The sequence below is a fragment of the Molothrus ater genome, chromosome 19 (assembly GCF_012460135.2).
Source record: "Molothrus ater isolate BHLD 08-10-18 breed brown headed cowbird chromosome 19, BPBGC_Mater_1.1, whole genome shotgun sequence".
In the NCBI taxonomy this organism is placed as follows: domain Eukaryota; kingdom Metazoa; phylum Chordata; class Aves; order Passeriformes; family Icteridae; genus Molothrus; species Molothrus ater.
This window is the reverse complement of record NC_050496.2, coordinates 7,969,269-7,996,706: the sequence shown is the minus strand read 5'-3', so window position 1 is coordinate 7,996,706 and position 27,438 is coordinate 7,969,269. Positions and strand designations below refer to the sequence as shown.

General features: G+C 44.8%; 2 protein-coding genes across 5 annotated transcripts; one reads left to right on the top strand and one right to left on the bottom strand.

Moving 5' to 3' along the window:
• Window positions 1-256: 256 nt before the first annotated feature.
• On the bottom strand, window positions 257-9,932 carry PCTP (phosphatidylcholine transfer protein). Of its 2 annotated transcripts, XM_036394570.2 has the most exons (6): window positions 9,599-9,932; window positions 6,719-6,836; window positions 3,137-3,216; window positions 2,632-2,803; window positions 1,907-1,974; window positions 257-1,380 (listed from the first exon to the last, which is right to left on the bottom strand). In XM_036394570.2, the coding sequence occupies exons 1-6, from the start codon at window positions 9,797-9,799 to the stop codon at window positions 1,309-1,311; spliced, it is 711 nt and encodes a 236-aa protein (XP_036250463.1). In that variant the 5' UTR covers window positions 9,800-9,932; the 3' UTR covers window positions 257-1,308. The 2 variants fall into 2 exon arrangements, with proteins under 2 accessions (XP_036250463.1, XP_036250464.1); XM_036394571.2 differs by lacking the exon at window positions 1,907-1,974 and having other exon boundaries at window positions 257-1,078; window positions 9,599-9,927.
• A 9,020-nt stretch (window positions 9,933-18,952) lies between these two features.
• On the top strand, window positions 18,953-26,444 carry TMEM100 (transmembrane protein 100). Of its 3 annotated transcripts, none has more exons than XM_036394863.2 (3): window positions 18,953-19,126; window positions 21,935-22,079; window positions 25,227-26,444. In XM_036394863.2, exon 3 carries the CDS (start codon window positions 25,289-25,291, stop codon window positions 25,691-25,693), a length of 405 nt encoding a protein of 134 aa, XP_036250756.1. In that variant the 5' UTR covers window positions 18,953-19,126; window positions 21,935-22,079; window positions 25,227-25,288; the 3' UTR covers window positions 25,694-26,444. The 3 variants fall into 3 exon arrangements, with proteins under 3 accessions (XP_036250756.1, XP_036250757.1, XP_036250758.1); XM_036394864.2 differs by lacking the exon at window positions 18,953-19,126 and adding an exon at window positions 19,591-19,735; XM_036394865.2 differs by lacking the exon at window positions 18,953-19,126 and adding an exon at window positions 19,963-20,006.
• The last annotated feature ends 994 nt before the right edge of the window (window positions 26,445-27,438 follow it).

The following is a 27,438-nucleotide window of genomic DNA, read 5'->3' as shown; positions in this document are numbered from 1 at the left end:
TCCAGGAAGATTCATCCTCCTTTTAAAATTTTGTTATATCATGTTGTGTAACACTGTAATATTCAATCCAGTGTCAGTCTCCAAGTTAAACACATTGAAAAATGCCTGAACTGCTGGCAGAACACAAGAATCCTGCTTAGTTCTAATCCAACTTATTCTTTCAAAATCCTTTAAAAGTAAGGCAGCTCACGGTATCAGCCTGTCATTTGTGACCTGCCCATGGAACTCTTAAACCTAGGAGACAGAACAAGAACACTACATGGACAAAATAATGATTTATTGGAAATATTCACACAAGGTGTAAATGCATCATTTCAATTGTTTATTTTTTAACAACACAAAGCTACTCCATTACCAGACTCATTCAGAAACAGGATTTGATTTACGAAAAATGTTGAATATTTTAAATCCCTGAGAATGGTGCCCTCTCATTCTTTTATGCACTTCCTGTCCCTCCTCCCCCTCCCCACCACCACCCCAAGAAAAGGTGCTGGAAATTTAATTTCCTGTTTCAGTTAAGCTTGTAGTCTGTCACCATCCATTCTTTATATCAGCATGAAATTTAAAAATGCAAGCAAGCCCAAGTTCCACATCAAGCTCATCCACATTCAGTGGCAGGCACCCAGTTTAAAATTACCTCCAGTTTCAAGTTGGTGCCCAAGCTGCTTTATAGGTAAGGCTACTGACTCTGGAGATAAAACTTGTTCCCCTTAAATCAGACATGCAAGAAGTCACCTCCTTTTTCTTCTAGCTGGACACAAAGAAAGGTTTTTACATTTCATACAGAAGTAAGGAGCTCTGAATGCTTCAGGCTCGATCTTTTTACAGCTGGATTTAAGCGAGCTTAGCATCACAGACTTCCTATTGCACATTTCTAGTAATTTACATAATTCCTCAGCATTTTTTAGGTTTATATCAGGCAAGGAGTTTAAGAATGACAAACTTGGGTAGCAAAAGCAGATCCAGGCATAACACATGCAGATAATCTGAAGTCCAAGTTCAGACATTTTTCTAGTAAGATTGTTGTCTCTTGTGCAAGGATGTAACATATCCAACACAGAACTCCTCTAGTTGATACCTGACAACCAGCATAAGCAAAGCATGGGGAACAAGGTTAAACTTGAGTATTTTCAAAAGCTACTTTGCCAGTGGCTAGCTCTTCAGTCGAAAAAAATCTAATAAAACTCAAGGCATAACTCAACTAAAATAAAATTCTTTCCAATATTAGAGGTAGATTTTATCCAGTTTAATATATAACATCTGCTCCTGTAAGAGCAGAGATCTAGGAATTAAATGATTAAATCAATTTCAACACCTATGTGTCTTAGAATAATTAAGGCAAGCTTTTTGTATATCCTTCAAGAAAGCAGGCACGCCACTCTGTAAAGAAAAAGGCAGAAAAGTTATTCTTGCATAATGAAACCAATAAAAACTATAAGCAAGATAAGCATTCCCTTTATATATATGAAGGACTTCAAACAGATACAGTTCTAAGATCTAATATCCAATTTTCTAAGATAAAGTCTAAGATCTGGTACATAGCATCAAGCCATTCCTTGAATATTTTGGGAATAAACTGCATTACTGAAGTTTGCTTGTCTTGAGGCTATTCATATATTCTCTGAAACACAGATTATTTGGGGTTTGATGCAGAAATTTACCTGCCTGGTTGAAAAACCAAAGGAGTTTGACAGGAATTAAAATAAGTAAATTAATTAAGACCATTGCTGTGAGAGCATACAATTGTGAGACAGAAAACATGGGACTGTGTAAAAGCTAGGAACGCCGATATATCTGTTTCAGAAAAAAATAATTCTGCCCAAAACGTAGAAGATGGGTATGACTGCAGTGAATTCATTGCTTGAAACAGATTAGCCAAAGACCATTATCTGTATCCTTTCCTTACCTTGGCAGCCCAGTTGACCAGCCAGGTTGGAATCATGCCACCAGGATTATCAAAATAGTACATATAGACTAGAGAGGAGAGAGAAGTTACCAGATACCAGTGACCTGAGACTCAGCTCTAACACACTGTGACAGAAGCTGTCAGTGTGCATCACTGAAGCACCAACTACAAAAGTTCTACTTTAAATTCTGCACAAAAAAATTCAACTGGTCCTGAAGTGAAATGTGAAGTAAATACAGGCATTCCCTGTTTACCTCTGGGAAGCTGACAGAGCCAAAACAGGCATTTAGATTACTGTAAACCATTTTTGGCACCCTGTCTTATAAAATAAGACTGTCTTTAAAAAACTAATCTCAGACAGAAGTCAAGTTCTAGGCAAACCCTTTAATCTATACATCTGTCAAACACAATACTTGAATCATTGCTGAGTTAAGAAAATTGCAGCAGAGTCTCCCCAGCTGAACTGTCTGGCAGGAAATAAGTACAGACTGGGGATGGGATGGGAGGGCAGAAGGAAGTGGTCAGTGGACTATTCTTAACCACCCAGCCCAACTGCTACATAAAAAGATTCTCCACAGTAGTGCACTGCAATGGACATTTCCAAAGGTTTCATTCATTTTAAAGTAACCCTTGACTTAAAATTTCCAGTCCCCCTCTTTGTGTGTTTTGCTAATATATACACTCCCTGCCTACACGACTTGTCACACATTTTTTTGACCTCTTACCTTTACATCCAGCCTTGCCATCACTTTCAATTACCAGGCTTTGTTTATAGCTCTTAACTCTGATAATACCAGGCTTCTCAGGGCACTGAGGAACAGCCACACTTTTTGCTAGCACAACCCAGATCTTCCTCCCCTGCACATCCATCTCCCGGCACTCCCGGATATAGACATACTGCACTGCAAGCTGAGGAGCCACGTCAAAACAATGTCACTTTGAGGGATGAGGAGCTGACAAGTGAATTCCATCACAAACAGCCCCTCCTTCAAGTTATTTCTCGTGTCCTTACAGGATTCAATCCTGCAGAGCAGTAATTCAGCTATGGGAGCTCTAGCTCTGTGTGGGAAGAGGCACCCACACTCCTCTTCATGCCATATATATTCATGTAACACAAGGACTGCAAGATCTTAGATCAGTGCAGCAGAGTGATGGAATCACTTCATTGCTGGGATTCCTGGATGACCAAGTGGCAGAAACTGCAAGAGGAACAAAAACTTGAAAGGATACATCTCTGTTTGAGAGAGGAAAAGGGTACTTCACTTCCCAGTAGATTACTTTTTCACCATCATATGTTTCCTCATATAGTTCTACATTTGAAAGAAGAAGACTGTTAGATATTTTTAATTTCTACTGCAACAGAAATATAGATGGCATCAAGAACGGCTCAGATTTCTGATATGAACACATTTTACATGCAACCCTGATGTCAAAATTGATAGGTATGTAGGATTTTAGCAGTAAGAGACATTAAGAAGTTCTGTACCAGGATTGTTCAGGAATCAAATACACAAAAATACATGGCCTGTTTTTTTTTTGGCTATTGGATTAATTGGTGGGGAAAAAAAACACAAAAAAAAAATCCAAAAAAACACAGAACAAAAAATGAGAACAATTCTGAGGGCAGCAGAGTCAAATTCCTTTTCCAACAGTTTGCTTATTCAAAGCTTTTCCATCTCAAAGCTTTTTCCTCACCTGTGCATGTTCTGCACAAGTCTAAGTCATGAGTACAACATGCTTTTTCACAGAAATGTCATCACCCTTGTAAATTATACTGAATTAACATGGAACTAGGATGAGTGCAGCTTTCTAAGACCTGAAGACATCTTACATGAGGATTAATGAACTTTGGAAAAGCTGTCAGGAATTTCACAGCAGTATATACATGCAACAGCAAACTAGAATCTTGAGCAGTTTATGAGCCTTCATTACACCACCTTCAGTCTGCCTGGAAACTCAAATCAGAAGGCAGCAGAATATGAAAAAAAAGTAACCTAAGAATAGTGCCTAAAACATGGCAGTGACTCAGTTGGAGAGTAGTCTGGCATGAAGGAGAAAAATTAGTTCTAATAAACCACATAATCAAGTTTGAAAACCCATCTACAGCACAGCTTCCTTCCCTGAGGCAGCAACTGCCACTGAGGGCAAGAGACCTGATGAGCCCTGGGGCTGAGCCAGGGTCAACTCCTGCTGGCTCAGGGTCTGCAGTAAGGAAGAGTGTGATCCAGAAGGTGGTTCACCTTAACAGTCACAGTGGTCTCTTCTTCCTTTACAGCAGACTTGTGCCTGAGGTGCTCCATATCCTCCAGAGCCAGGTTTTTGAAAGTGAGGCCAGAATAAACCAATAATCTCACTGACAAGGCAAGAACAGTGCCCTAGATGGGAGATTCTTTCCCTATATAATATATTCCAAACCAGGATTCTGGTGGTATGCCTTGCAGATCAGCTGTCACCCACAGAAACAGCTTCTCCTCTTCTCCAGCTGGAGCAGCACTGGATGCACCTGGTGTTGTAACAACCCACAACATTTTGTTTTCCACCAGAGGTCACTGGAGCATTGGATTATTCTCTTAGCTTTCACTCCTAACCACAGAGATTTCCTTTAACAAATGCACCATGACACTGTTTTAAAGACCCCAATACAACTCTTATTAGCTACCTCATTTACCTGTGTATTTTTGCAAACACAGGAAAAAACATAAACCACATCCCACCTGCATTCACTTCAAACCAGAATATAGTGCATTTTAATAATAATCTGATTTCTTTTAGCATCGCTACAAGAGATCACGAGTCTGTTCTATCCATAATAGGGACAGCAGCACTTACTGCTTCAATAGTCAGTTATTACTGTGAAATTGTTGGGAAGTCTGATCTCAATCAGGAAGGTGCTGCAATCAGGACTAGCAAGTTTCAGTATTGCTCAGGCCCAACCATTTTGCATCATGCCACAGAAGCACGTGGTACCTCAGTCACAACTTCCCTGCTGAACTGGCAGCTGCAGCACAAACCAGGCCTCAGGGTGTCCACATGTTGTGGATAATCAGAAGCATGCAGAAGCTAAAAAGGCAGCTACTTCTGCTCTGAACAGGTTTTTATTTCAATGCCAGCCAGCAGTTCAGCAGAGAATTCTCCTTTGGACTGCCACTTGAATGGCTGTAAGAGCACCAAGGAATAAAAACAGTAACACCAAGAGCAAGAAGGCTCTCAATTGAAGTTTTCTGGCGTTTCTTCCCAAATGTGAAAGAAAAAAGCCAGGTTGAACTGGGGTTACATTTAAAACATTGGCTAGCACTTTCATCATATGTATCATCCTAGAAAACAGGTGGGCTTGTGCCAATTTTTAAGTAGGAAGGAAAGCATTACATTATATTTAAGCCCTCTAAGAGTTAATTTCTGTGAAATGCTGGACTTAAAGCACCAGCACAAGTATAAATTAACAGTTGAACAAACCATGGTCAGCAAGGATATAAATGTCAGCTCTGCAACATTATCTAGTTTTAGTTTAAGGGTGTAGCTTCCCCCAGCAGCTTCCTTTCTTTTCTCTATGAAGGAATTAAAAAAAAAAAGTAAATGTTTATTTAAGAAGCATTCATTTCTCCTAAATGCACTTAAAGACTACTGAAGTAACTCAACAGAGTATTTTTACATCCAATACAATAATGCTGAGTTCCACTCTGACTCTTTGTTTCATTATGGCAAAATGGCTTTTGCTACAAGAAAGCTACTGAGCATTTTGACTTCTTAATGAAGACACTACTCCTTAAACTTGACCAAGACTGACACGAGTTAAATTTATGGGTCTCTGTATCAATGCAGCCACTGGCATTATCAGCAATCATTCACCACGGAGCTGTCCTAAACCTTACAAGCACAATATTTAACAAGTCTTTGGTTTTTAACACTGCTCTTTGTTCAGCAAAACACTTAGATCACTTTTCAGTTTTACTGGCCTGCTCTGAATTCAAGCACAGGCTTTAAAAGAAAATGCTCCCCATCTTTAAAATATATGGATTACTAGATACCTACATCAGCTGCACCCTTACCTTGTTGCTGCTGAGTTAGGATGTTTTAACACCATATGGATATTCAGGTTTAATGCCCCTTTTCAAAGACAACATTAAATAAACTTAACTAAATTAGTTATTCCTTTCTCTGTAAAAGCCATACACTCTCGATACACCCATTCCTGACTGTAAAAGGTGCCAAGAACAACCCATGCTTTCAGGAAAAGATGTTCCATCATGCATCAAACTGGTGAAAGCCTGAGGAAAAATTTTCATAATGACATTAGTCTTTGAAATAATCTCCCCAAGGACAAATTTTAAGACTCAGCTGGACAGGGTGCGGGGCCATCTTGTCTTGACTGTGCTCTCACCAAGGAAGTTGGGACCAGATGATAGCAGAAGCCCCCTCCAACCTGCTATTCCATGATGCACTGCTCCACTGCCCTGTGCAAAGATGCACAAAAGGTACCACCCCATTTGTCTCCAAGACATGTACTAAAATTTAACCTAAGCATTACAACTAGAAGTTACAAGCGCTGCCAGCATAACCAGTGATGCCAATCATATCCTTTAACCAACATGGAAAGAATTCATTCCAGAGGAAAGAGAAATACTGTTAAGACATTAGAGATTCCATCTCAGTGTTTACTTGTGTATTTGCTGAGTGCAACCTTATCCCAAAAGATATTCAAGTCTGACCCAAAGTCTTTGGAGGCAGTAACTTCAAAATACCTTTCAAGAAAGTTTTAGTGGGAACAATTAATGTGGATTCCAGCTTGCTTTTACACTGCCTAGATGAGCTTACCTTTAACATACTGATCCCACTCTTTTCTGAAATCCAAGTCCATGTAGACATCTGCACACAATTTTGGGGGAATGTCAGCAAGACCACCAAAGATTTTATATTCATAAAGTCCTGATTGCTGTGGAAACAGAATGAAGAGAGGAAAAGTCACACAGGAAAGGGAAGTACTCTGCATCAGGGAGAGCAGCTGTAGGAAGTTAGGTGGGGCACAAATTACAAATCTGCTCAAGAGCTGTGAAGGCAAGTACTCAGAAAACAATATAAGATTCAGTCTTTAACCTCTCGACTTTTTGATCTATACATGAAAGTGTAAATCCAGCCAGGCTGACCTGCCCTGCACAATGGCTGTTCCTTCCCTTACACCAGTACCCTTTTACTTCATCAGGAGCTCCAGAGGGAGCATGTTTCTTCATAAACACAGTCCCCTTTTCAGCTCCAGTGGTCAGTGTGGGCTGAATGCTGCCCACTCTGAGGTCTACCAGAAGCATTCAATTCTTGTGGCAAGTTAGTTCTGCTTACACATCAGGCTGGATACAAGAATACTTTACAATGTCCATGCTTACATACAATGCACTCATATCTGCCTTGAATATTTATCAGGTATTTTCTTTCAGAAAGCTGTATGCACTGAAGGGGTGGGGTGCAGGATATCTCCTGTTTTAATGTTACTTTCAACATATGGTAATTCCATCTGTGTCTATAGAGCAATGTTTGTACCATTGTTAGTATGAGTTCAGGACTAAATTAAAACAATGAGAGTGTTTCAAATATATAGTGTAGAAATCAAATCAAAGCATTCCCAAGGAAAGGAAAAGAAGGCTTATACAACATTCTGTTAGTGAATAGATGAATTTTCTTCTTTACCTTGCCTTCACAAATCAGCTCCAGAAGATGAGGATTTGAAGTACCAGAAAACAGTAATGTGAGCAAGAAGCTTAAGCTACTTACTCATCTTCACTGTGGCTTCACTGAAGCACCAATCACCAGCTTCAAACCTGAACTATTCAGCATCTGTGTAACCCCATGCACTCATCATCTTTCTAAGAGATTTTATTCTCACAAGAAAAACAGCAATTTACAGTAAGAAAGTTAAAACAAGAGTGAAACTTTTCCATTTTTCTGAGGCATGTCATCAGGAGAGTCAATCAGCTTGGCTGGAATGCAGCACTGAGCAGGAAGGCCCAGATCTATTTCTGCAGCCTGCAGAGAAGGTGGAAAGACAAGGCAAAAAGAGAAGGCAACAGGAAGAATAATTGCTGCTTTCAGCTTCCTGGACTACTGTTGCTGCAGGGGAGCTGCAGTTCAGTTAAGTGCTAAAAGCTAATTTTTCCAGTAACAACTTTAAACAAAGACCCTACTTCTAGACTTCATCTTCTCTTGCAGTAATCTGAAGCAACTGAAAGACAAAACAGTAGATTTATTTCCTAGAAGAGTCACAAGATTGGACTTGAAAAGGTCCCTCACATCCTACGTAGTCTGTCCATCCAGCCCAAACTAGGGGCATCGTACACATTAAAAATGACAGACACCTGTAAATGGGTTTTTTTTTGTTTCAAATAGTCCTTTTAGCTCTACAGTCCCTGTGCATAAAAGCACAAGAGGATGAGGAGGAGAAGCCTGAGCTACTTTCCATCTTACCAGCTGCATTCATACAATAGCAGCACAGCCACTGCAGTAAGCCAGGGCTTCCCTGGTCCCATGTGCCTGGCTAAATCCAGCCTCCAGCTTCCCAAAGTTCCTTTGCCTTCATTCACTGCACAATGCATTTACAGTTCTGGGTTGAGCTATAATCCTAAAGCCTCTCCTTCATCCACTCCAGCAGGAACACCCCCAGCACCCTGAACTCCAGCAACTCACTGATTGTTGCATGGATACCTGGCAGGCACCCCAGCCTCGCCTGTGCTGTGAGCACCTACTGATAAGCTCCTCTTGCCATTGCTAGTCACCACATCCACACTGTAAACACGGACTATTTATCACTGAAGAAAATTCCAAGGTCTATGAAGTGATGGTTTTTTTAAAGAGGCTTTCCCCACCCCATTGTGACTTTAGCACAGCCGGCCCTGTATGCTTTCTGGTTTTTTCTAACATTACCATGTCAGAAATAATTTCTTAGAATACAAATATAAAATTGTCATGCAAAGAACAGCATGAAGTCCAGAAGGAGCTGAGAGGAAACTATGATCACTCATTTAAAAAACAGGATATTTATATATATATTTAAATATGGATTTAGAAGTCAGTATTGAATAATAAATCTGTCAGAATGAAGACACTGTCAATCACAAGTCAGTTCCTAAACCACGGAAGTTCTTTAAAGAAGTTAGCCACCCCAAAAGGGAAGAATTTCACTCCAACCCTTTCTGAACCACCTCCTGATTTTAGAGGGCGAAGGGAGTTCTGGAAAGAGGCAGGAAAGGGGGAGGGCTCCCGGAGAGAGGATGCTGTGACACGGGCGGGGCTCGGGATGTTTAGGGACACGCTCCCCTGAGCACAAATCCCCTCCGAGGGGGCTCGGGAGGGTGGCACATCGAACACCCGGAATTCCCCATCCAGCTGCTCACAAGCTCGGTTCCGCAGGGTCACTGCGGCCCAGCAGCTTTCTCATCAGCACTTAATGGCATTACTCGGAAAGCGGCTTTCTGCGAGCCTGGAGAAACCGAGCCCAGGCCTGTGCGGGGAACCCGCGGCTGCGGGCCGGGTCGTGCGGGCCCCGCATCCCCGCAACCACCGCCCCCGTCCCGGTCACCACCGCCCGCATCCCCGTCACCACCACCCGCATCCCCGTCACCACCGCCCGCATCCCCGCCACCACCGCCGCCCCCGCCGGCCCCGTCCCCGCCACCACCGCCCCCCGGCCGGCAGCCGGAGCCCGCCCACCTGGTGGTACAGCCGGTAGATCCGCACGCCCATGGTCTCCACCAGGAGCTGCCAGGGCCCTGCCGCGGCCGGCGCCGGCTGGTCCAGCTCGCGGCAGGCGGCCCCAAACTGCTCCTCCGAGAAGCCCCGCGTCAGCGCCTCCTCCGCCTCCGGCGGCGCCGCCATCCCCGCCGCTCCCTCCAGCTCCGGCGGCCCCGCCATCCCCGGCGGCGGCCGGGCGGGCTCAAGCCCCGGCCGGGCACTGCCCCCGTCCGGCCCGCCCCGCTCCGCCCCGGGGCCGGGCCCGCTGAGCCTGCGGAGCCGGGGGAGCGGGCTCGGGGGTCACGGCGGGTTCTCGGGATGTCCCCTGCCCCGCAGGTGCGCTCCGTGCGCGCTCGGGTTAGGCGCGGTCTCCGTGGTGGTGCCTTTGAGTGTGTGTGACATCAGCCTGGTACCAGAACGGGGACCGGCCCGTGGGTGTGATGGTCAGGGCCTTCCCTTTGGGGTGTCCCCCAAGGACACAGATTGAACACTATGGGCACATGTATTTTTGTATGTCTTCACATTTTGACAAGCAGTTTTCCTTATGGATTGTACATATGAGAGTATTGTATAAAGAACCCAAACTGCTGTACAGCTGCTTGGCAGGTGAGTGTGGCCCTGGCCCACCCCACCAAGGCCCAGCCAGCCTGGCCCAGAGGAGGGGCAGCAGGCTCTGGCCATGGCAGACTGGGCTGCACTGGGCTGCACTGGAGAGGGCAGGATGGAAGGGGACAGAAAACTTTCACTGGGATGAGCTCCCGGGCAGGAGGAATCCACTGCGAGGGACACATTTTGCATCTTGCTCTGGCTCTGCAGTGACACCACCTATCACAGTCAGCCAAGCATTAAAGCCTTCAAAATGTGACTATGGCAGGTCTTCTCCCAGGAGTTGTAAATCTGTTTTCATTACAGCTTTATTCTTCTAATTCCTGTGAGATTTTCCTGCTGAACACTGTGTCTTCAGAATAAAACAAGCAGCTCTGAGCAGTGGGACGTCATCAAATCTACTGACTGGCAGCACCAGCCAATGTATTTGGTGGTAACCTCTGTGCAAAGCTGGAATAATGTAGTGTTTCTAGCTTCCCTGCCAAGTGGCTGAGCTCTTTGACAAAGAGTTCACTTATGTCAGCTGTCCTTTCCAGTTCCAGTCAATTGGTTTGCAAGCAGAGCATGAGGATTTCTGGCTGACTGGTTTGGACATACAGGCTGACCCTCATCCTTGCACAGTCCAGAAAACTTTTGGAGAGCGCATTTTGGCAGAAGGCAAGATTGCATCTCACAAACTTCCTCCCAGTATGTAAATTTGATGCCAGAACTTGACCTGTACCATCTTCATAAAATAATGTCAGTAATGATAATAAATATCTGCTCATATCTTACCTGCTCTCACCTCCCCACTGAGACTGCTTGGCAAACATTTCAGTTATTTTGTAGTAATCTTATGTGTATTATTATTACTAATATTTACATAATAGGTATAAATATTTTGTCTTATTTTTGGTTTTTTTTTTTCTTTAAACATTACTTAAAATGGCATGCTCTCAGTGAGCCCAGTTGGTTCTACAAATATCAAGGGAATACATTTCTTATGGCTCATCCCTTATGAGTAATTTCTTGGCTGAGTTGACTTGAGTGAAGCTGTGCTGCCCACCCAGCTGATGAGCTTGGTCTTTAAAATGGAATTTGAGGCAATGGCCTGGAGGTGAGACTAATTTAGTTTTTATTTTTTCTTGCAGAAATATTTCTTTACTTTTGCAAAGCTTTTATCAGATTGCCTGTCTCACCTCTAAGTCCCATTGTTTCTCTGAAATAGGGCTCAGTGAAACTGAAAGAGCTTGTGGCTCTTGTTTGCACAGAGGTGACTTTGACCCAGTATGAAAAAGGAGTTGTGAGTCAAGAACTGATCTTTAACATGCAGCAAGGGCACATGCCTGTGTGATTACCTGATCTCCTTGTTTGTGCAAAAGGACTGAAGTGATCACAGCTCCATGTTGCCTATTATTTTAGGGTCAATGTTTTGCATTATATGGTTGTCTACATGGCATCAGTAAGTTGGCTTCAGCTGCCTGACCACTCCCTGTTTCCCCAGCACTTTCATGGAAAAATAGATTTATCTCACAAGGCCACTCTAGGGACAAAAGCTTTCAAAAAAGGCATTATTACTCTGTGACCTTTTTTTCTTGGTAAATAAGGAGTGGTGATTACTAAGAAAGCACAAGCTGTTCTGGGGGTTTATTTTCTGTTTTCATGTATGTTTACTTAAGTGTTATTATTTATCCCTTGTATTTCCATGTATTGCCCTTAGCCTAGGGATATAAGCTGAAGTTTGAACCCAAGTCCTTTAGAATCTTCACTGCTGGGTAGTGGCTTTGGGCTGGGATGTGTTCAGGATTGATTTCCTACTGCTCTGCCCCAGCACTGTGGAACAGCAGCTGTGCTGGGGCAGCTGGGTCTGGGAACATGAACCAAAGGCAGCCTGGATACAGCAAAATCCAGTCCCACACATGGACCAGGGACCCAAATACCATTTAAGGGAAAATAGAGGGTTAATATTCTGGGGCAATGAGGGGGAGTTTCAAAAGTGCCCATAACTTGTTCTACATACTTGGTGGATCTCAGGCTTCAGGTTAGTTACCCTATAGTGGAGTAGTTAGCATACCTGGTTTTCAGACAGGCTTTCTGGTATGGGAAGGTTTAGCTTTTATCCCTGGTGGTGTTTAAGGACAGGTTGGACTGGGCTTTTAGCACCTGGTCTAGTAGGAGGTGTCCCTGCCCATGGCAAAGGGTTGGAATGAGATGGGATGATTGTTAAGGATCCTTCCAATCCAAACCCTTCTGTGATTTTATGATTCTATTATCTGCTGCTGCTCTGAGTGGGAAATATACCTCAAGGCAACTTGCTGATTTGGGCTATCAGTGGCATTAATGTACCTAAATCTTCCACCTGTTTTTTAGAATGGAAATAAATCTGTATGAATTCCCTGCTAACACCTAACCTTTCTGTTACTGAAATCAGTGCTGGGTAATCCAATGAATTCTGTGGTATGGAACAAAACCAGGAAACTGGACAACTCCTACATCAGAAAATCATATTGGCCAGAATTGAAACCAGCAATGAATACTAGATTGATGTTTTCAGGCCCCAGGTGATTTTCAGTGTTTGTTTTGGATATGGACGTCCATATGTGGGAGAATGTTCCCAGCTATATTGTGTTTTCCTCTATCTGTCTCTGTGTGGCACTGGTGCACTTTGAAAAATTCTTGAAGATGAACTAAAGACATGGGATTTTGATGAATTCAACTGCTGTGCAGACATTTATATACCACTGTAATTCCAAAAACTTTGAAAGCTGCTGAATAGTCCTGCCCTACCATTTATACAATTTGTACATTTGCATTTCTAGTATACACAGCCAAGGCAATTATAAGCTTCTGCTGCTGTTGCTTATTGACTGCATCATGTAAAAGCCTTTCTCACAAATTGTTTCATGACTTTTACAGTTTCAAGAAGATGATTCTTCATCCAAAAAGCTGAGAAGTAACAACAGCATCTCCCATCACAGCCATGCATGTGTAAGGCAGTCTATATTCTCCTCTCTTATATGAGTCAAAGGGAAATCTGTTTTTTCAACATTTTTAGAGTACGCAGAAAATATAACCTGTCTGCTACATCAAAACCTTTATATATTTTATGTATTCTGTATATGTTTCTATATGTTTATTTATTTTACATATATGTTTTTATTCCCAAGTATTTAGGCAGGGAGGGTGATTTTTACAGAGAAATAGCACAAAAAATGCACTGCTTGAGCTGTCATATGTCATAAGTGGCTATTAAATACTGGTTTATAATGGCCTTCTTCATAGAGTTGAATTTAACCCCAAACTATGACTGTTTCTGTATGGAGCATCTAGTTTCAACAGTTCCAGCCAAATAGAAGAGGATTCAGAGGGTAACTGGAGTTCTGCAGTTTTTCTGCCTTCTGATATGAAGTATTTTTTACCTTTGGTAGATAGTTTATTGTGACTCTTGGTGTCAGAACCCATCTCTTTCATTTGGCCATGTTTGCTTTTGATTTCCATCTTGTAGCCACAGTTTCTCTGGAAAGTAATGTACTCCCAGTGCAAATACACTGGAGATAAAGAGGTGCAACCTATTTACCTGGCCCTGAGGAAAGAGGGGTAATTTTAAACTTCACTGTCAGAAGGAAGGGATTTCACCATTACCTGCATGACCTAAAATGACTCATTCAAAAGATAAGACAGCCTGTTTGGATCTTCACTTGGTTTGGTAAATAGTTATCACTACCACACCCTCTACTTTCTTAACTTGTTTACATGGATGTAGAAATATTTCTAAACATTTCCTTTAGCAGGTGATGCTAAAGCAGATGATATATATGAAAAGCTCTCTTTTGTGGGAGCAGTAAGAACTTACTTAGGTCTTACTACAATTATTCTTTTTTTTTCTTTTTTAACTACCCTTTAGGTCAGACACTTGACTTACTGTAAATTTCACAGAAGTCATCTATTATGTAAGAGAAAAGCTGTGTATTTTAACTTTGTGCAGTATTTTAGGTAGATCTTGTGTATAAATTTGTCCTAAGGATTGTAGTGAAGTAGGACACAGAAAGACTCATCAGACAAGAAGTAATTCAGCCAATGGCCTGTATAGCTTAGTTTAGAACTCATAACTTTCTTTCTTTTGTTAGAGAGTCAATAACAGCTGGCTGAAATGCTCCATGTTCATTAGAAGACCATTTGCAGAGGGAACAGTGTATGTTCTTTATACCCTACCTACTGAGAAGGGAAGCAAATGAAATAAAATGTCTCTTGAAACTATCCACTAACTTGGACTAGTCCCTTTTTCAGCTTTTTATCTGCATTTCCCTTCATGTCTTTGAGCCCTGTAAATTCTTTGGGTGACTCAGTGCAGGTGGAAAACCAAGACAAGAGATCATTCCTATTTTGAACTTCTCAGCTCAATCTGCTGCATGCTACTGCAATAGTCTCTAATAAAAATCCTGGTTGTGGTGAAATTACAGTGCCTGGAGTTTGCTCCCACACTTCCCCCAGCTTGGCCAGAAAGCTGCCACGGTGGCTGAAGACCCAGAGGTTCTGTAACCAACTTATGCAAGGTTGAGGAATTGGCTTCTGGTGGTGTGATGCATCCCTCTGCTAATTAAAAGCACATGTCCACACAAGGAATGCGCTCTTCAAATGGGAACTTTATGTAATTATGAAAGCAGTAGGAGATAAGAATAATTGTTTTTCAGCTCCAGATATCCTGTCTTCTTCAGCACTGCAGGAAGATTAAGTGAAAGTCAAGCAAGGCAATAACAAAGTTCACATGCACAGCAGGATAACTGATGTTGACCAAAGCACAAGTAGGATCTAATGGAGTTCAAAGAAAATTCCTTTCCATATTCCCAGCCACCAAAGAGGTTTCTCACAGTCATTATAAGCACATCCATTTCATGAGCCTGATTACCCACAGAGTGGCTGGTTTGCACAGCTATCAACCATCTGGGGGGTAAACTGTGTTCATGAGATGGGAGCTACAGCATTTAATGTGAAATTATTTGCTTCTCTGGCTTAACTGGCTTTGGGCTGTTTTTGGACTCATTTCTCATCACAAAACACATACACTGCCTGGCATGGTAAGGACAATTTATAATATATTGAACACATTGAAAGGGCACTTTCTGAAAGTTTCACAAAATGCAGTAAACTGATGTGTTGTATCCGTGTGTGGGCTTAGGGATAAAATAAAAGGAAAATTCAGTGGCGGGTTAGGGAAAAGGTAAGAAAAACTAAGTGAATAGGGAGCCCACAATGGTTGTACTTTGCCAGATTAGTGAGTCACTGTTTGCTGTGCTGTTAAGGCCCAGGAGACTGTTAGAAACTCAAAGGAAGCCATGAAGTATTGCAAGTGTGTTTCAGTCGGCAGAGCAACAGCATTGCTCAATTTAGGAGCCAAACTGCTCTCTCGGTAGGCGCCAGGAGTTCCAGAATCACACACGCTTCTTGCTTATCAGCCCAGCTTTGGGGCTGCACTTCCCTCTAAGCAGCTGTGTTTAGGCCCCTGGGAGGAGATTTTGTCATTCAGGGCAGGTCCTAAAGGGGAGCTATGTATCACTGAAGCCTGGCAGTCCAAAACTGTGAACCTGTAACCCCTCTCTGCAGCTGTTGCTCAGCCCTGAAGTTTCCTCAGCTGTTTGCACTGAATTTCTCCAGGTGCCGAACGTGCTGCTCCGGGTGTGTCTGGTCCTTCTTTCCTTACATCCTTGGAGAGCCGTGCTCAGAACACAGCAGGACCTTAAAAGGCAGAGTCATCCCTTTTTTTAAAAGGCCAGAGGGCTGGTGCCCAAGTTGTTTTAAACCCTTCAGTGCCTGAGTGCTACAAAGCCATCATTCTAGGGGAGAGCACAGTGATCTCTCAGCACTAGAAGGGACCTCATTCCCATCACTTTCTATTGCAGCTTTTATGCTTCACAGCAAGAAATAAAAATTGCATGAGGTCTAGCAGAGTGTGTGACTTTTTTGCCTGTTGTTAGGGCATTTATTTGAACAGAAACATGAATTCTAAGCCCAGCTTCGGTGCTTGTTTATGTGTACTAGAATAGCTCCTTAAAAATCAGTTTCATGAGGTATCTTATGTAAAACTTTCAGTATTTTATGTAATACTTTCAGTAATAGAGTTGGCATGAAAAAAAATAAGAATGTACTAGTGGAGCTGTGGATGGTGTAAGCCTGAGAGGGAGGTTCTCTGTCAACATAGGAGGACCAAATACTAGACTGGAAGGACTAGAGAGGAACTGATGTAACAGGAATGGGGTGAAATTTAGGTCATGCACACATGTACAAACAGCAAGACTTTCTGATGTAAAGTGAAAAATGAAACTGATACTGGGGGAAAAAACAGACGTCCTGAACAATCAGAAGAAAATTTTGAAATGTTAGTATTTCTAGTAGGCCAGGAAAATAGTTGCACTTCCATGGAAGAAGTTGGTAAGACATCTGAAAAAATGATTGAAAACAAGCCCGAGAGAGTTTAATTTCTCCCTCTTAGGGCATTAGAGGATTAATTGCCAAAAGAGAGAGTAGCTTCTTCAGCCAAACATTTACTTGCCCATGTATGATTGTCTATGAACCCATTCAGCTAAAAACAAAGTTCCTAGATATCAAAAGAATAAGGCTTGTAGTCTCCAACAGGAGGAGTGGGAAACCTGGTTATTTTTGAGGTGGAACTTGCAAAGTCTAATAAAGATATTACAGACATGGCTGCCTGCATTGGGAAGGACCAGACAATGGTCAAGAGATCCTACTTAATGGAGTTCTCCTCAGATCCAGTTTCTTTGTCATTTCTGCTCAAATGCTGATGTATTTGATGGGAGCACCAGCAAGTGGGGGAAAAAATGACAGTTTCTTGCATAAAGCTGTGAAGCTTTTCCAGAACCTGGCTGATTTGTCTGGAGGAGATGAACCCTTGGGGGGATCTCCTGTCACTGGGCAGTTCTTAACAACACACAGGATGAAATCCTGGCTCCTGTGAAGTTGGTGGAAGTTTTGCCATTAATTTCTGTGAGGCCAGGATTTCACCCTGGGAGTCAAAAGTACATGCATGCTTTCAGAGTGGCTGATTAAATACATCTGGCGCACTGTTCTTTTATCAATCATTGATAAAATAGTGCCTTTTAAATATAAACTTTGTTTGAGCTTAACCACAAAATTCATATATGTCCTTTTACAAGACTTAAAAGCATAATTTGTCTGCTTTTTGTCTGAAGTAACAGAAATCATGGTAAAAAATTAATACACACCCACACCCATCCTGTCCAAACCCCTGTAGTATTTGATGTGCTGCAAAAATAAGTAATTAAAACTGAGAAAAGCCAGTTAAAATATTTCTAAATGATACATAAAACTTTATCCTTTAAGAATGCCATCTGGAGCTATATTCCTCCTCCTTTAATTCCTGAGCAGTTGAGCTAGGGTTCATCTGGACTTCGGCATGGACTGTGCTTCCAAGTGACCCAGCACGGCCACCCAGCGAGCTCAGGACAGGTACTGACCCTCACCCACACTGCTGCAGCCGGGATGGCCCTAACACCCGGCCCGGGGCTGGGTGCTGGAGAGAAGGGGCTGCGGGAGGGCAGAGGGGGCTGGAGGAGGGCAGAGGGGGCTGGAGGGTGGCAGAGGGGGCTGGAGGAGGGCAGAGGGGGCTGGAGGAGGGCAGAGGGGCTGCGGGAGGGCAGAGGGGGCTGGAGGAGGGCAGAGGGGGCTGCAGGAGGGCAGAGGGGGCTGGAGGAGGGCAGAGGGGGCTGCAGGAGGGCAGAGGGGCTGCGGGAGGGCAGAGGGGGCTGGAGGAGGGCAGAGGGGCTGCGGGAGGGCAGAGGGGCTGCGGGAGGGCAGAGGGGGCTGGAGGGTGGCAGAGGGGCTGCGGGAGGGCAGAGGGGGCTGGAGGAGGGCAGAGGGGGCTGGAGGAGGGCAGAGGGGCTGCGGGAGGGCAGAGGGGGCTGGAGGGTGGCAGAGGGGGCTGGAGGAGGGCAGAGGGGCTGCGGGAGGGCAGAGGGGGCTGGAGGGTGGCAGAGGGGGCTGGAGGAGGGCAGAGGGGCTGCGGGAGGGCAGAGGGGCTGCGGGAGGGCAGAGGGGGCTGGAGGGTGGCAGAGGGGGCTGGAGGAGGGCAGAGGGGGCTGGAGGAGGGCAGAGGGGCTGCGGGAGGGCAGAGGGGCTGCGGGAGAGCAGAGGGGCTGCGGGAGGGCAGAGGGGGCTGCAGGAGGGCAGAGGGGGCTGGAGGAGGGCAGAGGGGCTGCGGGAGGGCAGAGGGGGCTGGAGGAGGGCAGAGGGGCTGCGGGAGGGCAGAGGGGGCTGGAGGAGGGCAGAGGGGCTGCGGGAGGGCAGAGGGGCTGCGGGAGGGCAGAGGGGGCTGCGGGAGGGCAGAGGGGGCTGGAGGAGGGCAGAGGGGGCTGCGGGAGGGCAGAGGGGGCTGGAGGAGGGCAGAGGGGCTGCGGGAGGGCAGAGGGGCTGCGGGAGGGCAGAGGAGGCTGGAGGAGGGCAGAGGGGGCTGGAGGGTGGCAGAGGGGGCTGGAGGAGGGCAGAGGGGCTGCGGGAGGGCAGAGGGGCTGCGGGAGGGCAGAGGGGGCTGCGGGACGCGCCCCCGGCCCGTGTGTGTGACCTGCCGCAGGCAGGGCGCGATGCGGAGCCTGCCCTGGTGCTGTCCCCGCCGTGCGCATCCCTGTGCCGGGCTGTGAGCAGCGCGGGGCGGAGGGAGAGGCCCGGCCCCTGGCCGGCCCAGCCCGGACACCCTCGCGGCCCCCCCGCCCAGCGGGACCGTCCCGCTGCCGCCCCGCCGGCCGCAGCTCCCGCCGCTGAATTTGCTCCGGTCCCTTAATTGTTTCGCTCTCACCGAGAACTTTGTTTACAGTCCCTTGTGCGGCGAGCTGCATCCCCTCTTATGCTGCCTGCGGGCTGGTGGCAGCCGCAGTCCCGCCCGGCCTCCGGGAGGTAAGGCACGGCTCGGCTTCGCTAGGCACGGCTCGCTATGGCACTCTAGCCCATGCTATGGCACACTGGCCCAGCCTGTGGCATGGACTGGCACGGCTCAGCTCGCTGGCAGCCCCGGACCCCACGCCCCGCGGCCGCGCCCCCGCCGGCTCCGGTGCCCGTGGAACTCCGGCTCCTATGCCCGCGGAGCTCCGGCTCCCGGTGCCTGCGGAGCTCCGGCTCCCGGTGCTTGCGGGGCTCCGGCTCCCGGTGCTTGCGGGGCTCCGGCTCCCGGTGCTTGCGGGGCTCCGGCTCCCGTGCCTGTGGAGCTTCGGCTCAGGTGCCCGCGGAGCTCCGGCTCCCGGTGCCCGTGGAGCTCCGGCTCCCGTGCCCGGCTCCCCGGGGCGGCCGGGCTGCTCGGGCTCCGCTCCGGCACAGGGCTGTTCCCGCTTCCAGCAGTTGGGGGGCTCGGCAGCCGGAGCCGCTCCCGGTGCGGGTCGGTGTCCCCGGAGCGCTGCCTCCCCGGCACCGCAGGGCTGTTCGTGCACGGGGCTTTCCCCGCCTGCTCGCCTCTCTGCTCTCTTGCAGAGGTACTCAGGGACAGGCGTGACACGGAGGATTTTAGCCCAGGTGCGTGTGTGGCGTGCAGCAGGCGCGTTTGAAAGTTTTGCAACTGGCACATAACAGAGTTGGTTTGTGGAGGGGTTGGGTTGGCGCCCATCCTACACCCCGGCTATGTCGGGAAAACGAAAAAGGTGCGAGAGTTTAAATATGTTCATGATTTTACTTAAAAACTTGGTGGGAGAAACTTGGTGAGAGAAACTGCATCCTGAGGCAGCTGGTTTGGAGGCAATGTTTTCTTTTGCTGCCTCTGTAGCTCTGGACATGGTCCTGGAGTCTTGTAAGTACAAATTCTGGTTGTGTATTTCCAGGAGTGTTCACCTGGGGCAGAGCTGCGGGATTGTGTTGAGGATTACTGTAGTCTGTTGAATTCTGAATGAATTCAGGCTCTCCTCTCGGGACAGAGGCTATTTTTCGTAGTCACTGTAATGCATAGCCATAGTGTGAAGTGTGAGCATTATGATTTATTGGGATTTTACATAAGCAAAAAAGGGTGCCTGAAGTGTTGTGTAAAATAGAGAGAATCTGGTCCAGAGCTTGAAGGCGGAAAACTCAAATGTGTCCCACTGGTTATAAGTAAAATATGAAAAAGAGGAAAGGGTTGTAGTAGCTCTTTGCTCTCGCACAGAGATACTCCGTATGTAGGAAGCCTCCTGAGAGAGCACCACATTGAAATGATTCAGAGTTAAAACGCTGGAAGCTTCATGTAGAGATTTCATGTGTTTCTGCTTCTCAGTTTTGTGGTGAGAGCGGGAAGGAGAAGGGAAGAAATTTCAACTCTAAGGTTGCTCTGTCAGAATTTTTTATAAAGACATTAATTTAAAATAAAAATATCTAAACTGTGTGCAGTCTGGGATAAATACAAATAAATAACTGACTAGCAAATAATTTTTTTCAAGCAAGATGCTGGCAGAGGGTCTTAGGGGGCACAATTGTGCTGGGAAGAGCTTTCAAACAAATGTAACCTTGCTGTAATCCAAGTAGAAGTTGACTGCAAGCACATTTCAGAGGTCTGCATTTGTTTTAATGAAATCTAGATTATTTATCTGAAGTCAGGATTTTTTTCCTGCATTCCCTCCAAACTTTTCAGAAAGTTAACTAATTGCTAGGTCCTGTGGAAAAGAATATAATCAATGAGATAAACAAGTAGACTTCCTTATTGTTAGCTAACATCAATAATCAGCTAAATATACTTTGGCAATGTCACAGGCTTATTCCAAGGATCTTCTGGAGAACAGCAGCAATTTGTGCCTGTAAATGTGTGTTTGTGAAATGTTAGTAGGATCTAAATAACTTAGAAAAACCCTTAAAGTTTAATGTTATACAAACTTATTCTCGTGAATTTACCCTCATCCCCACTTAGGACTCCTGCTTCCATGTTGAAATAATCTTCCTGATCATGCACTTCTAGAAAGGGTGTCAAATAAGATTAGCAACATAAATCTGCTGCTTCGTGAGTTTTGCCCAGCTGCCTGGTGACTTCACAGCTGTTTCTGCAGTTGATAACAATTTCCATTGCTCTGCTCTCTGCAGAGTTGTCACTGCCCTGCTGCAGAGTCCTCCTTGTCCCTCTTGGAGTTAAGAATCTTGTTTTTAAAAATCCAAGAACAGAAATGAACAATAGTAAATATAGTGGACTTGAATTTATTACAGAGAGTTCTTGGACTGTGTAAGTCTGCCTTTTTTTATTCTGAGTTTTTGGGATTATATTACTTAGGTTTTCTTATAGTGGAAGAGATTACAGGTTTTTTTAGTGGTGTGTTGTCACAGACAGTTCACAGCTAGGAAGTCTGAGGAGCAGGGAGATGGAGTGATTTGCTCAAAGAAATTGGACTCATAGAAGAGACGAACTCCCATGTATTCTGAATCTTTATTCACACAGGTGAAGTGAGCAATAGAAATTAAGTTAAATAAGATTTTTATCTACAGTATTTCTTCGGCATTACCTTCTCCTGGCTCTTTCTGGGGGACTTGACTGCATTATGCTACTCACTACTGGGACGTCACAGCATCAAAGGAAAATGTTACATTGGGCTAGAAATGGGTGGCTGCTTCCAAGAAAAGAGGCAGAGGCCACTAGGAGAGCCAGAGGGAGAACATCTCCTGCTTTGGTTAGGTTAGGAGCAGGAGTCAGCCCACAGCAGAAGCTTTACACTCATGACTTTTATTCTCAAGAAGCTGATAAATATCCAACAACTTTTCTTGTAGGAAACTTCCATGCTAGAATATTGTCACCTCCAGTTCATCATTCAGCAATATCTGACACTTCAAAGACTCGAGCAGCTCTTTCTGCCTTGAATTGTCACACAAGACATCTTCAGCACTCTTTTACCATGGATTTCTCCTGGATCTGGTAGGTGTACAAGCTGATGGATTTAATATCTTTTTGATAAATCTAAATTTACCCTTATTAGTGGCTAAAATTTTTCTCTCCCCTTTACCCAGGGTTAGCCACAGATTGCCACAGAAGCACATTCTTCCTCCAACTCAAAGCAGCTCCTTAAGATAGTACTTGTGGTATGATTAGTGAGAGGATGCTGGTGTTGCTGGGTATCTTTGCCTAAATTTCTTACCCTGAAACTTGAACCAAATCACCTGTTGGCTTAAGTCAGAAGTGACTTTGCTGGCAATAAGGATCCAGTGCCCTTTTTTCTAGGGCTAGATACCTTCGCTCACACTTCAAATAGGTTCTGTTGTTTATTTAATTTAATAGTATTTCAGTAGAGGGTTGTTTATTTGTTTTATATGAATGCCTGCCTTCTTGCATCCTATTCCAGAAAAAAACCATGCTCCTCAGAAATCAACAGATATTTTGCCATTGACTTAATTATTATAGATTAGAATATTTTTTTGTTCCTGTTAAATTTGACTGTATAAATATATCTCCTTTCTTCACAAATCTCTGTATAGGAGGTCTAGGAGAATTTAATGCTCATTGAAGATGCAGCTGAAGCAGAGGGACAAGGACTTTAGAGACAGGAGTAAATACATTTTGATTAAAGGTTAATTTTTTCAGAATAATAATGCTTATTATGGGCTTTTTCAAGTTATTTGGCAGTTTCCCTATTTCAGTGACTGTTAGAGTACTTGGACTTTTGTATAGGTATTGCAGTGTATTTGAGCCAACAGACCTTTTATATGCAAAATATTTAAATTTTTTCTCCCTCAAATTTGATAATAGAATTTTACACTAATTGAATGGTAAGATCAAAAAAGGTGACATTTGGGGACCCCATTCTTATGTTATGCTGAACTTCTGTAATGTTTTATGGATAAGTAGTGCAGCAACATAATGGCACCAGTGTACGTCTCTCTGCTGTGTCAATCATTATTGAAAATGCAGAACTTGGGCTCAGATCCACATGGGTACAGATTAATGACACTCGAGAGCAAACCCATGGCTTTCCTGGGCTCTTTCTGTCTGATTTAAAAGGCATTTAACCATGCTTTATGATTCAAAGAACACAGCTACCGAACCTAGGAGAATTTAGGATATCTGAGGTGTCAGCACAGATATAACACTTGTTTTGTCTGATAAGCACTGAACAAATCCCTTTCTTGCCCTTGGAGATACCGAGTACTCTCACAGAAACAGGCAGAATCATCGAATGGTCATGGTTAGAAGGGACTTCTGGGGGTCATATGGTCTGACCCCCCTGTTGCTCAGCACCTAGGCAATGCTGACTGTGCAGATGGCTTTGGATTATCTCAAGGGTAGGCTCCAAAACTTCACTAGGTTCCAGTGCTCAGTAACCCTCACAGTATAAAAGATTTTCCTGATGATCAGTGTGTTTCAGTGTGTGCCTGATGCCTCTTGGGCTGTCACTGTGTGTGCTTGGGTGTGTTGTGTGTGCCCAGCAAGGACAGGCTCCTCTGGCAGGCCTGAGCCCACAGGCAGCTCTGCACAGCAGATACAACAGAGAGCTGAGCACTCTTCCCAGAGAAGTAGAACAAAAGCTTTAGCAAACAAGATCTGGGCTTTTCTTCTCACTTGAGGCTTCAAGGGGACTTTGTATGCAAACATTCTATATCCAGCATTTAGCCTGTTTGTGCTTGTGTTTTTTTAAAAAGAGTGAAATCCTCTTTCTTGTAAAACCCACAGTCGGTTATAGGAGGTACTGAGATATAAAACCAAGGGCTCTCCACAATGAGCGAATATATCTTAGCAACAAGGGTGGAGTGGTGGGAAAGGAAAAGGAGAATACTAGTATCTGGCAATTAACTTCCTAGTCACAGATGTGAAGGTGATAAAAGTGATAAAAGCATTACTGCATTGCCAACGCTCTTCCTTGTTCTCTGAGCTGCATATCATGCTGCTCATGAGAGCAACAGCGGCACAGCCCACGCCAGAGTGGTGGAGGAGTCCTGGGAGCTGCTCACAGCAGGACAGCCAGTGGCTCCCCAGTGGCTCCCCAGTGGCTCCCCAGTGTCCCAATCTCTGCAGTGTGTGTTGGGGTGCACTGAGCTGGGTCCAGGACAGCACATCCATGGCAGCCTCGGTGTTGGCAAAGCTCACTGCAGGCCCCAGAGTCACCCCACATCACCAGAGCCCCAGAGACAAGGCTGAGCTCTGGAATGGTGGAGAGCTATTAGCTCCTCTTGCTCTGAGCAGGTGGGCTCTGATTATTCCCTAGGCCCAGAGCCAGAAGGTATTTGTGTCCTGTGCAGATGCAGTTAAACTGAGCATGCCATCAGGACTGAGAGTGTGTTTACGGTCTGGAAACAGGAGGAAAACAACCTGCTGTATCTGAGATGAGTGAATATGATGGTAAATCTACCTCCCACAGTAACAGGAATGTAGTTTCATGGATTTATGAGACCTGTTGCTTTTGCTTGAAGCCAGTGTAAATGGCAAGCTGTCAGTCTGGCATTGATATGGAGGTTCACTAGCCTTGAGCTGAGCTGAGTGCAGGAATCTGTTTGCATCCTCACTCCCCCCACATCTACACCTTGTCATGACAATTTGAATTTTTTCCCTAAGTAGCACTTGCACTGAGAAAGAGCTCACTGTTCATCCTGGTTTTTGTGGGCTAGTACTTGACCATGTTATTGTGATGTGCAGTGGAGCAAATCTGTGTAATATTTTGTGTGTAGGTGTATAAAGAAACTGTGTGAAAAGTCTGTAAGCGAAAATCAAAACAGTGTGTGAACTTCACCTTGTTGTGAGAAAGCATAATGCCATTGAAATCTAAATTATGTCCAGAAATACTGACTTTAGGATGTAACTTAATGTAAGATTTGGCCCACAACACTTTAATGCTGGTGTCTGTCTTGGTCTGTGACTCTGTTATTTCCAGAACTTACATACATATTGTTGACTACTACAAAAAGTGATTCAGATCCTTCACAATCAGTCATGTCACTGTTGATCTTGTGCATAACTCCTTGTGGGGCCCTGAATGTCTGGTTGTTTGTGATCCCAAGGGGAAACTTCTGTGTCCCCATTTGTCTTATAAATAATTGGTAATTATTGGTAGAACTCATGCTCTTCTCTCCACAGTGCAGCACGAGCTCAGCAGAGCCTGCTCTAGCCTAAGAACGGGCCGAGTCAAGACAATCAAGATGACAAACGAGCCTATCAAAGAGATCCTGGGCACCCCAAAGCACCCTGATTCTGTGCCCACAGAGAAGAGTAACAACAATGACTGTGTGATAACCACCATTCCTCTGGTCAGTGAGTGCCAGCTGACGGCAGCCACGGGGGGAGCAGAGCTCTCCTGCTACCGCTGCACCATTCCCTTCGGCGTGGTCATCCTGATCGCCGGCACCGTGGTCACTGCCGTGGCATACATCTTCAACTCCCATGGATCCATCATCTCCGTCTTTGGCCTGGTCCTCTTGTCCTCAGGACTCGTTCTGCTGGCTTCCAGCGCCGTGTGCTGGAAGATCAGGCAGCACAAGAAGAAAGCAAAGAGGCGGGAGAGCCAGACAGCGCTCGTGGCAAACCAGCGAACCTTGTTTGGCTAAAGGCAGCCAGGAGAAGGCTGGACAGAAGGCAGAACCTTTGTAAGTCAACTTGGCTATTTATCAGTAGGAGAGATTGCAGATTTTAATTTAACTGTGGAAACAAACTGAAATGAAAATTGAATGGATTAAGAAATACTTGTAGCAACTCTGCAAGTGCTCTCAATATATTTCTTACTGCAGACTTGGTAGTGATTCTTTTCAAGACAGAGGAAAACCCATTTTTCCTTCACAGAAAACTGTGTCACATAACTGCAACCATCCTAACTGCATTCTACAACATGCTGAAAAATGTGTTGGAAAGGGAACGTGTGGGAACTGAGAAAATAATTTGAATTGACTTGAAATGCCAGAGGTCTCCTTAAAACACTGACATTTGACCAAAGGAGAAGTCATAGCATTTGAAGTGACTACAAGCTTATGGCCAGAGTATCTGGGACTTAAACTGTAGCTGAAAAAAAAAAAAAGCAATAAGAACACATTGCAATTTTCTCAATAAGCTGATTCTTATATTTTATGTAACTTCCCCCTCCCAATACCTGTGGTACTTTCCCCCTTTTTTAAACCAACTAATATTGATTTTGTTTCAGTATTGAATAGAAATCAGTAGAAATGTGTAATTATATTGTTTAACATAAATAACAAGGTATGATCATAGCTTAAAACGTGGGACTTTTTTTGTAAATTAAGTGGTCAGGTTTAGCACTTTTGATTATTTTGCTATAAAATCAAAAAATAAATTTCATTAAAATAATATCCAGTGCTGCTGGACCTTTAGAAAATATTTCTTTATTGCTATCAAGACAGCTTGTATCTTCAACTCTGACTACTTTATATTTTTATTTTTGTAGAACAACCCCTGTGACAATAACTGTGAACACACGTACTGTTGATCTCTTACAAAAACCTCTGCAGCCTGTGGACTTTGGTTTGATAGTCCAACCCTCTGCAGCTTGATTAACAGCTCTGTTATTGAAAAATCATAGCAGACAGTTCTGCAGACACTCACTGTCACAGTCAGTTTGAGACATAACTATTAATAATAACTTGTGGAAGCAAAGCTATGTGTAGTGTTTGCTGACTGAGCTTTGGGATTACAAATCTTCATGAAAAGCAGGTGCCAGGTGTCCCCCACTTGTGGCTGAGGTGTTGATTCTGCAACTCTTGTGTTGTAGAGGTCTTAATGGATTGTTGAGAGGCTTGTCCCAAATTGAAGCAAACCAGAACACGATTTCTCCTTGAAGGACAGGTGGTGCTGAGCTGAGTCACAGGTTTCCACCCTGGTGTGTATGAGAAGGCAAAGGGGTTGCATGGAGCCCTCTTTCTATTTTTCCTCTCTTTTAATTTCCTCCTTACTTTCTCCAGGCTCAGAAGGGCTGGGTGTTATTTTTGCTTTCCACTACCAAGATGAGACAGGCCTGTGTCTTCTCTTTGCCCTCAGAGCCTCTGGCAGCCAGGACAGTTTTGGTGATGCTGCTGCAGAGCCCACCTGCCAAAGAGGTGCTGCAGGGGGTTCCTTCTGCAGCTCATCCTGGATCCCTATACTTCTCCTGCTGAAACCACCCAGGAATTCTGGCTTAGGTGCCACCATTTCCTCTGCCCTCCATGGTTTAAGCTTGTTACATCCATAACTTATCCCTGGATTTGCAAGCTGCACCTTGTGTTTTAAATAGAGTGAGCTATATGTGCAGGAGGGGATGTTTGGGGTCAGTATTTGCGTTGCCACACTCCATGGTTACCAGACGCTA